This window comes from Sander vitreus, chromosome 21, assembly GCF_031162955.1.
Source record: "Sander vitreus isolate 19-12246 chromosome 21, sanVit1, whole genome shotgun sequence".
Classification (NCBI taxonomy): Eukaryota; Metazoa; Chordata; class Actinopteri; order Perciformes; family Percidae; genus Sander; species Sander vitreus.
In genome coordinates this window covers 15,955,053-15,966,651 of record NC_135875.1, presented here as the reverse complement: position 1 = coordinate 15,966,651, position 11,599 = coordinate 15,955,053, and the positions used below count along the sequence as shown (strand labels likewise).

Here is an 11,599-nt window from a genome sequence, read left to right as displayed (position 1 = left end):
GTAATGTATTTACACCTAAGACTTGATTATAAGGTTCTGTCATAATAGTTTTTGATGCATCATTGAACACTCAACTCAAAATGACCATTCAGATTCAAGTTTCAATTAAGGAAGAAGGTCTTTCCCTAGCCTTTTCCTTGATTGTAGACATTCCTTACCACCATTTTCTAAGCTGTGTAGGCCTACTCTTGTTTTCCCCATTTCTTCCAGTTAAGTCCCTTTTACTGTTGTCTTATTTATTTTCCAATCTTTCACAGTAGTCAGCTTTTCCTATGGCACTTTGCATTGTTCTGCATTTTTACCCTTGGATACAGTTATTGAAAGTTGACCCAGGGTCAATGGGTAGAGGTCATATTTCCGACTCTCTACGATATGACCTGTGATCCAGCACCCTGGGGGGCTGTAAGCGTTCAAACTCATGTCGGCTGTTTCGGTCTGGACTGAGGTTGGCCAGTGCCCTGTTCCCACCAACTACATCCTCCTCCTCATCATCGCGGCTTAGGAAGGCCAGCTCATTTTCATAGCAGAAGGAGTTAGAGCTGGGGACTAAAAATTTGTTCTCCACCATGTCCTTGGCACTGCAGCGGGGGGTGGACGGCACCTCGTAGGTTTTGTGAAAGTGAGAGTAATCCACCTTGTACACGTTCTTCTCCTCAAACAAGACTGGTTCGAAACGGTGACCCCAAAGGACCTCCGAGGCCAAGTAGGAGCTGCGAGCCTGTGTGGTCATAGCGGTGGCTTCAACCATCCCCTCCAAAATGACAACAATCTCAAAGTCTGCTGTCTCCAAGTCCTGTTTGCTGATCCCAAATAGGGGGCTCTCCTCATCTATCTCATGGAAAATAGTGATGGGTGAAACCAAGAAAATCCTGTCCAGGCCTTTATCAAAGCCCACATTAATGTCTATCTGGTCTAGAGGAATATATTCCCCCTCATCAGTGATCCGAGGTTTGATGAGCTGTGCCCTGACATGGGCCTCTACAATGTGGCTCTTGCGAAGGTTCCCAACCCTCCACATGAGGCACAGCTTTCCATCCCGCATGGCAATGACAGCATTGTGGCTAAACAACAGTGTTTGCGCTCGCTTCTTCGGCCTCGCCATCTTCGCCATGATGGCCCCAATCATAAAGCAGTCAATGATGCAGCCCACTATGGACTGGAAGACCACCATGAAGACAGCCACTGGGCACTCTTCAGTCACACAGCGATAGCCATAACCTATGGTAGATTGTGTTTCAATGGAGAATAGAAAGGCAGCCACAAATCCATTAACCTGTAGGACACATGGAGTGAAGTTATCATCTCCGGCGGGATTATCCAGATCTCCATGTAGCAAAGCAATGACCCAAAAGGCTAAGCCGAAGACCAGCCAAGAGACAACAAACACAAGAGTAAAGACTACCAGCATCCATCGCCAGCGAATATCGACACATGTGGTGAAGATGTCGGCCAAGTAGCGCTGCGACTTATCTTCCATATTGGCAAACTGCACATTGCACTGGCCATTCTTTTTGACGAAGCGGTTGCGGCACTTGCGGCGTGTGTGGATCTTGCCATTGCCAAAGCCGTTCATGCCATGCATGGTAGTGAGGCGAAGGCCCTCTTCCTCAGATGACACAATGCTGTAGCGGTTAAGCCTCCCCACACTCATGCTCCTGGCGGCGCTTCCAGGTGCAGGGTCAGAGCAGAAAGGCAGGCCTGGAGTGATTGAGGCCCTCACAGCTTGATCACTGGCTAAGCTGCATTTTAGGGAGTCATAGACAGGGAGATGGGTGGGAGCCTTGCGCTTTAATCCAATCCCTGTATGGAATGTCGGGAGAGGAGAACAATGTGAGTGTCTTTCTGTGACATAATGGTCAAATCACACCATACCTGTGTATGAAACATCACCAAAGAACAACCATGAAAGCTTTAGGAGACTGAATGGCAAAACAGTATAAAACATACATAATACTCAAATAGTTTTGCTACTGGCCCAAAAAGAAGACCACTGATATTAATATAGAATTTTACTGAATGAGATTTCTGTCTGTTAGAGCCCAATTGACAAAGTCACCATCATCACTTCAAGTTTTCTACATGTTCTATTTTAATAAAAATATGCTTTTTTGTTTGATATTCTAGATAAACCTGCATTAGATTAAGTTGATTTTGTATTTTACCATGTATTTAATGTGGTTGTTTGTTTAGTATAACAGTCAGGAGACAACAGAAGACCAGCTTCTAATAAATGTGTCCTCTCGCAAACTTTGATAATGAATATAATAGGAAACTATAGGGATTATAAGGGATTATATACAGTATGTTCAACATTGTTATGATTTGTAAGAACATGTTTCCCCCTGTCCTACTTTCCAGTACAAGGTTTATAGTGTTAGTATCATAGTACCGGTTATGTCAGTTATTCACACTCTTTCTCCTCGCCATCTTGCTTTCTTTAAACATCACGACTCAGTATCCAATTGGCCCTCACTGAAGGGTCCTCATGTCTTTTGATGTCAGCTCGGTAAGTGAAGAGCTGGCCTCACAGCCGATCCACTTCTGTCACATGACATTTCCTGTGCTTTTCTCTTTCAAATTATGAAGAAGGTTGGCAGTGGAGACAAACTAAGTCATCACCTACCAGATGTTTATTATTCTATAATGCAAAAATTGACCATCATGTGAGTCACTACTCGTATCTGGTTAGGTGTTTTATAAAATGAGGAGGGCTGTCAATTTTTAGGCCTACCAGCGATAGGAAGGCTATCACGTTAGGTTTTACCACGTCTTAGTTGTATTTATAGTTTATCAGCAGCATGCCATGCAGTCATCACACATGCAACAATCTGCGCTCTTCTATTTCTTTTGTGGTCTAAGTTTCCATTGTCCTTTCACTACAATACCTTTGCTAGAGGATAGGGGGTTGTGTGTGTATTTAAACATACTCCTTGGGGATATCTATGTGTGCCACTTATTCCATGGACATGCAATTCCAGATGCTACGTACAGGGATGGAGAGCGAAGCACTATTTATATGACCCCATTCTGTACAATTTTCAGGATTATTAATCATGTTTTGAGGATGCAGTAAATTTATAGAACCTTACCATGGTGCTCCATACGTAATTATGTTCCATAAGTAAGTACATTTATCCCCTGTGCAATGCCCTGTGTTACATATTTATTGTCATTACATTCTGGAACTTCAGCTTACTAGAATATTACAAGACTCACACATACAATTATACACTTGATAATATATGTGTTAGTTTTGAATGTAATGAATCTGCAATATGTCAGTACGGCTGTCAAATGATTGTCTCGGTCAGGCAGCAGATAACCTGGCCCCTGCGCTGGATGTTGAGCCTCAGGCTCAAGGAGTTATGCCCATTGGGGCTGGACTGAGGCCCCTTTGGGTGCAGACAGCTTTTATCGCCTGGCCACATCCGTTTTGTGTAGGCTGGCCTGATTTGGGCCCTGAAGATTTGACAGTTCACTCATGTGCATTCTCAAATCCCGGATGACCTGCCGTCTGCCCCACACTCACACTAATTCCTTTTTCACTCACACTCTTTCAGGTGAAGGGTTCTCCTGATCTGGAGCCAGATTGCCTCATGCACAATCTTAAAATGTTCCCTTAGAGGTCAAACACATACCTGTATCAGAAAAACATACTGTAGCTAATTGTTGTGTTCTATTTTTATACGTTTTGCTTTTTGACAATATCACACTACATTCCCAAAAGCACAGCTGTTGATGCTAAAAATAGTAATCCTACAACTCATTTCAAACATGTAAATCTGTAAATGTGTCAACCAAACTGGATTCTCTCATCCTTTCTAATTGTATTTCACTTGACAGTTTAATTAAGTATTAGGTATGCTATATTTGCTCAGTGGCTCACCTGTGTAGTGGCAGGTGGGCTTGGCTGTATGGCATAGTAACCACACTGACTATCTTATATAGTTGAGATGAATCTTAAGCCTGAAAGTCATCTCAGCATTTCGCATTATACATCTTGGTCTCTACACTACACGCATGACCTGAGCAGCCCTACACGGTGCACAGTCTCCATATCATACTGCAGTCATACAGTGTCAGGTGTCCAGTGAATTGGTCAAATGAAAGTAAAACCCCTCCCTGCGTCCGTGGAGTCATTCGATAAGTGCCTTAGAGTCTCAACCCATGCAAAAAGCCTTTGCTGTTGCTACACTGGAAGCTCTTTAAATCAGTTTGTCCCTCTGAGAGGTTGTGCATGTAAGGTTTGATTGTACATGGTGCTTGTCTCCAGCTCTTTGACTTGGATTTGACAGTAGTCTTTACTGTGCCAAAAAGTTTGACATTAGATTAAGCAACTGCTAGTGACAGCTGAATAGCTATAATTCCTAATTTCCTTATTTCAAATTAATTAGAAGTTAAAGGGGCAATTGGTAGTTATTTAGCCATATTACAGTAATTACAGGTAGAGCATACTAACATGTAATTGAAAACCTGGTTATATAATGCTGCTTTAGTGCTGTTTTACCAATGCTATTACCCACAAATTAAGTTGTTTTAAAAAACTGGAACAATTAAGCAACAACTTAACATAAGCTTACTGCTGCTGTTAAAGTTGTGTAGATATAGTTGCTGCCTAGTGTTAGTTTCTGTATTGGTGACGTGTCAATCAGTGTGGACATTATAGCAGGTTCCAGTCCTGACCTTTTTGTTTATATTGGGATCATCAAATCTTATACGAGAAGCTGCATGAAATGAGAGCTCAGAGAGAGGCCATTAGTAGTGTATTGTTGAATTTATATTATTATCTTGTCTTGCAGTTAAAACACTGAGTTTAGTATGTACACGATGACTCTTTGATTCATAAGACAGGACAAGTAAAATGATTTCCACCACAGCTAATAATTTCATGAATAACCTTTTTGACTTTGTCGGCTGTGTGTGTTTTTGAGGAGTTAAGAGGAGTGACTAGGAGTGACTAGGGGAGATGATACTGCTGATCAAGATGAATAGAATGAATAATTGGATGTGCAAAATAATGGAAGGGATTGGGGGGAACAATGAGGTGTAGTGGGAGAGGGTACTTCATCTCAAGACAAGCATGCAGGAAACTGAGCTCAACCACTACGATCCCGGCCCACCTCCCAAGGCCATTGTGAAGGAAGAGCCGAGGCTCAGATGTCATTGTATTTTCCTATAGCTCACCACGCGGAACTCATCTCGTCTCAAGTAACCTTCAGGTATTTTCCTATAGAAAGTAACACCACTTTACCATGCAGCAATGTTGTCTGATTGACAGTGTGTTATACAAACTAGCTCACAGTTTGTTTGTTTTTTCAAATATAATGCAATAATGGTTCAATTACTAGTGAAGAGACCTATAAGTTAGAACCAGACAGTAACCAACCCTGGAGGCTGTAGGATCCGGTATGTAGGCCATCCCCTGTGCTGAAATGCAATCTCAGGTGGTTGTAGAGAGAGGTGTTGATTAAAAAAATGAATCACCTTCTCACATTGTTATAACAGCTGGTATATTATATGCAAGTAGAACTAAATATGTAGGTTTTTGCTAGCTGCACTGTAGCTTTTCCACCTTTCAAACACCTGGTTCCCATTGATTGATCATTCCCACATGTGAGCTTCTCACTGGGCTTTTTTGATCTTTAGTTGTGCAGTTTTTTAATTACTTGTACCCATTCACAAAGGCTGAATCACCCATATTAAAACTGAACTCTATAATTTCCAATTTTAAGTGACACATGTTGGTTAGAGCTCACGAGCTTAGATACATTACTTTTAATACAGTACTGCTATATGTTATTAAGTCATACAAGAAGATTGATATTACTGTAGTTTTTTCAGTTTGTACTACTGCATGCTAAATATCTCTTTTAGATAATAAAAGTGAATCAATCTGAACGAAGCTGAGATGAAAAGCAGGATGAGGTAATTTAACTGTCAGGCAATGCTGCATAATCTTCGTTCTCTTCACTTTGTCTCTTTTGTACCCTCACATCAGTGATGTCTTCATACACTGATAGAAAAGTACAATACCTGAAGGAACACTTTTATCCATTAATACCTGCTCATGTCTGTCCACCAGTAATATTATGCTATCTGACATGCTGTGGTTAGGTATCAGGGCATTTATTATTAAGATGTTTGTTGAAGTTGAATTGGGAAGATGTAATGCAGAAATTAGTGTTTGTTTACATTGACTGAATTTGTGATTCTACTGGTTGCACTATCGTCCGGGCCTAAAATAATTATATTAGGCTATTATTATAGTCTATTGAATGCCTTGTAAACAAAATTAATTTCATTTCCGTCATTAATTAAAGTATCATATCTAAAAAGTAATGACAAATTCCCATTACAGTGTACCAGATTTAAAATTGCTTATATTTATCTGATTGGTGGTCTTTAAAGATATTATTCACTTTACAAGGATAAGCAACACATAGGAAAGCAGCAAGTTCTCCAGAATGTTTTGTGGATTTTTTATAAATTGTCAGTTAATTTTCACCAATTAATTTTCTGTTGGACTCAATTATTGATTATTTTATCATTTCAGCAGTTCTATTGTCCCGCTATATAATGCATTTATATCCTCCCCTGCTTTAGCGAACAAGCTCTGATATGGATCGTGACAATGTAGAGATAAACTCCACGTTACTTCAGACTCAAACATCATTGACTGTTAACTTCAGGAGTTAATCTTTGTTTCAACTGAATACTTTCTAAGGTTTGTTTTTGTCTGTCTTCTAGTTACATTTCTTTTTCTCTGTTTTAACCCTGGGAGGCTCCCATCTCCTAAAGGGTTAAAACAAACAAACAAACAAACAAACTGAAATGTAACTAGCATGGCCTTCTTGGCCATTCGAAAATCTAAGATAAAGACTAAATGTGATTAACCCTGCATGAGTCTTAGGGTGGGGAAATCAACATCATTTAAAATATGTGTGTATCTGTATGCTACAGAACGGCTTCTGCTGTAGTAAAGCTATATATTGTGCACTTGTAAGTATGTGATCAGTAACACATTATTTGCTGTTTTAGCTCTGTACTACAGCACAGTGGAATTGAAATGAAACAACGAGACTACAGCAATGACTTTCAGCTTTAATTTGTGTTGCTTTTGTTTACATCAGATGAATTGTCATGGAATTTAAGCACTTTTCATACATTTTCTCCCAGTTTTACTGGTTGTGAATAACTGTTTAAAAAAAAAAGATTTATGAATCTATAGTATTAGATGTGTAATTTCAACATGACTGTGGATGTGCTCCAAAGGGAATGCTTGAGAGTATACATTATAACACTGCAGACCATTGACATCTGAACAAATATTGATGTGACAATCAGACTGAAAGTTTGAGGTGAAGTTTTCTGTCCTTCTCTTACCTTTATTTCTACCTGTCCTCCCCCAGGCTGCAGAAGTAAAAGGTGGTTTCTTCTCTCCCAGTGTCAGTATTAACCAAACTGAGGCATTCTTTGCATCTGCCACCGCAGCTGCTCCTTTCTTGTGTGTTACTCTAATACTGGAGAAAACCACCCCACCATCTTCAGCACACGGCACAGACCCCCTTTGAATTTCTTCATCCTTGCTTAAACTCTTGTCTCTCTCTTTTTCAGGTGCTGTTACGAGCGCAGATGAAACACACCAGGCTGAATCACACCAGAACCTTGGGCCAAATCGCCTTTTGCTCGGTCAGTGCAAAATAGGTACGAAACGTTTAAAGAGGATTATCCCAGTGAAAATTAAGGTTTTTGTATCTCCATTTTCTGCGGCAATTTCTTCAGCTGGTCTTCTGCTCATCCTTCATCTTTATGAAGTCTTTCCTTCACATTTGCCATAAAACTGTACAATATTCACTCACTCCTTATTAACTGAAAAGCTCTCTCTATCAATCTTTTGCAATCTGATCTAGTTGGACTGCTGCTCTCTCTCTCTCTCTCTCTCTCTCTCTCTCTCTCTCTCTCTCTCTTTCTCTCTCTCTCTCTCACACTCTCTCTCCCTCTGACTATTTCTTCGCCCTCTCTCTCTCCCGCCCTCTCTCCTCTCTGTCTCTCCCTCCCTCCAGTGGTGTCACAGAAGCTGCCATTTGCAGCCTCCCTCCCTCCCTCTCTCTTTTCTCCTCCACTCTCTCTTGTTGTCTCTCTTCCTCCCTCCCACATCATGGCACTACCAGTTGACAGCAACTTGATGCACAGATGTATCATTCAGAACACAAGCAGACAATCCACTATTGTATTTGATCAGATGTTAATAAGAAGTAAATGGAAGCAACATTATGCAGATGAAAGGCTTTCACAATGACTTCCCACATAAAATTAACAGCCCAGACTTTGCTGCCTTTTTTAGTCCATCTGCTCTGCTTTTACTCTAAGATAAGTCCTGTTATCCTACCATTTACCTTCATAGAAAAGAATTACAATTGGTTTAGAATAAAGCAAATTCACAGAGCCTTTGCAGCATCAGGTGAGAATATTGATTGTTGCACAGCCGTGACATGACCGGGGCAAATCTTCATGTATCTTTTTGACTTGCAACAGTTGACTGCCATAATGAAAGATTATATGTGTGCTGTGCAGGGCAGAGTGTATCAATATATCATACTGCTGGATGCTGTATCTCAGTGCAGACTGATGCCTTTCACACCTGTCACCAAAGACTAATCAACAACATTTCACCTGAGGATGTATGTCTGTGCTTGTGTGCATGTGTGTTTGACAGTCTGGCAGTCTCGCCACACCAGGACTCCTGTGTCAGAGGAATTGAAACTGAAGTATGCCAATCACTCTTTTAGTCAGCTCTCTTATGTCATCATATTCTGTAACGCTGTTCTACATATAAAGTCTTTTGGAAAACACTGTTAACTCGCATGGAAGAGTTGTTTTCACCGTTAACAGAGAATTGTCTTGTATCTCTAAGATTCTTCAGTGTCTCTGGTTTTTGCCTTCAGTTGTTGTTGCGAGGAAGCTGTAGTTTTTTCTGCATTGCCACCACTGTGAAGTATATTATCGTTACACTTGACAGCTTCAAAGTGTGACATTATCCTAAAAGCTGAGTGCCTGCTTCCCTTTTCTCACGTCTTTTCAGAGAGCCAGTCATCAGTCAAATGCTAAATGAGATGACAATTAGTAAAGTGTGTGGGGGGGGGGGGGGGGGAGAAGTTTCTAAATACAGCCATACTGGCTCAGCCCCAGCTTTATCACTAGTGATTCATCAGTGCAGGAACCCTCTCTCCTTTTTTTTCCTTTTTCTCTCTCTGCACTCCTATTCTTTCTCCCTCGCAGCCTCTGATTTCAGACTTCTGAGGGTGATTTGCAATAGCCTGTGTGTGATCATCACCAGGCTATTGTGTTTGGCTGAGGACATCAACTAATGGAGCTCAAAGCGTCCTTTTCAAGCGCCTCTCGGTCTGTGTCGGCAACAGGTACCGTACCCGTTCCTGCACAATGTAAGGCTTTGACACTGTGACGCTGCAAGCCTGTAGAACAGTAGATCACAAGGTTCACACATCCAGACTGTAAACCTTGTTATGTAACTGCACCATAATCACAGGTGGCAGCTCACATATCCTTTGCATGTGTGTGTCTAAATGAGAGGGTTCTGCCTCCCAGGGAGATGGCTAAGTGGGATTTGCTGCCGCTTCCATGGCTACAGGTATAACATATTTTCAGTATTTTCAGACCAATAAGAACTGGTAGAAAATAAGCAAAGAGAGAGTGACAAGAAGAGCAAGATAGGCTGCTGGTCAACCAAAGGCTTTGGCAATACTAAAGCCATTGTAAACATGACTCATCAGAGAAACAGTGTGTTGTAAAATGGAGATGAGAAGCAGTTAAAGAGTTAATATAGGAATAAATATTTAATCTTGAAATCCAAATTGTATCTTGCTTGAATGGGCACATTGTAAATTATTGTCTGCTTATAAATTAACACTACATGTGGAGCTGTGCTTGATTGGCTCCACTCATTTAAAAAATCCTTCTAATCCGGCCATTTTACAGCATTTGAACTATAATGCCTCCGTGCAGTACTCTGTCTTTTCAGGAGAATAATTCAAATTATTAACTAAGAAACTCAAAAAATAAATTGTTTATTGATTGAGGCATGAAATTATGAAACCCTTAGCCATAGTTTAACTGAAAGAAAATACAGACTTAATGTGGAAATGGGAGAAAGAAGTTTCACACTGAGGTCATAAACGCAGCTGAGCAGAGAAAGTGATGTAAGATGAGAGTTGGAGATAGTGCGATCTCTCCGCTCCTGCCAGTCATTCAGAAAGGTGTAATTTGCATTAATCAGAAGGGCTCTAAGAATAAACTTTTCACAATCTTTCTGGTGATAAGGATTGTGGCCTTTCATCTTTTCAATGACGCTCGCCTAAGGCAGACACTGCACAGGAGCTCTGTTGACTCATTGCTGCTGACAGCTCAATCTCTCTCCATTATAATCAAGAAATGGCATCTAAAGGATTTTGACACACAAAGGGAAATGCATATGAAATATGTGCTGTGTTAGTATTGTGTAAAGTTAATGAAATCAGCATGTGTATTTCCTTAATTTAGGTAAAGATTAATTTGGGGAGTTATTTGAAAGTGATAGATTAGCCTAAATGATTGGATGTGACTTTGGTCACACTCATTTATTGCACCTTATTAAAGGTTACATTTATACATTTATATTGAAGTATTTGATAAATGAAAACTACCCTCTGTCATTTTGATTCTTTAAAACCACAGCTACAGACTGTCACTGAACCTTTCTTTGCCTCTTTACCTCTCATCCTAACAAGTCATTTTGTCCCACACTAATGTGTCTTTTTATTGTGTGGAAGCTCAGACAAGCTCTGATCTTTCCCCCTCCCTCCCTCCCTGCTCGGCTTGTCACTAAGCACTCCAATTACATTATTCTCTGAGACTTCTGTCTGATGCAGCTATTTCAGGCTTTGGAGCCATTCCTGTTCATTTCATTTTACAACTTAATTTCTTGTCAGCAGGGATTAGGAATGTGATATTACTGTATGCACACTGGCTGAAATAGTTGTAAAAAGGACTTATTGTTCTTTGGCCTAGCTGGCTGTTGTTTAGCGTGGCGGTGTTGGAGTATGTTTTGGAGTGTGTTGGGGGGTTGGACAGTGGAAAATAACATCTTACTCAAACTTAAAAACTGCCCAGGAGGTTTTTATAAAAGTTTCTGTGTTCTTTCATTTAGAGCTGATTGTTTTCATATCATTGCTGCAATGCCACCTAAAGTGGTTTTACATAGACTATGATGCTGAGTGGCTTCTTACTAGTAGTGATGCCCACAGCAAGTTCCAATTTTGCAGAAACATATATAATAAAGTACACATATTGTTTATGTTCACATACAAACCTTTTGTTGTGCATCAGTGTGATGCAGGTTCATGGTCTTCTACTGTAGTTTTATAAACTTCATTGCTCAACCTGATCAAAGTCAGGACTAATAGGGCATATAAAGCAGTTTGTGGGGCTGAGATCAGTTAGAATTGCACAAAAATAAACAAAACAGACCTGTCACGGACACTATCGCCAGCATGTGGCTGCTAGACATTAGGGTCAATGCAAAACCACTGAATGTTCTGTCTGC

At 40.5% G+C, this 11,599-nt stretch overlaps 1 protein-coding gene across 1 annotated transcript; it reads right to left on the bottom strand.

Annotated features, from left to right (window-relative positions):
* Positions 1-349: 349 nt before the first annotated feature.
* kcnj12a (potassium inwardly rectifying channel subfamily J member 12a) lies at positions 350-1,651 on the bottom strand. The gene has a single exon (XM_078279257.1). The coding sequence runs from the start codon at positions 1,649-1,651 to the stop codon at positions 350-352; it is 1,302 nt and encodes a 433-aa protein (XP_078135383.1).
* Positions 1,652-11,599: the final 9,948 nt, after the last annotated feature.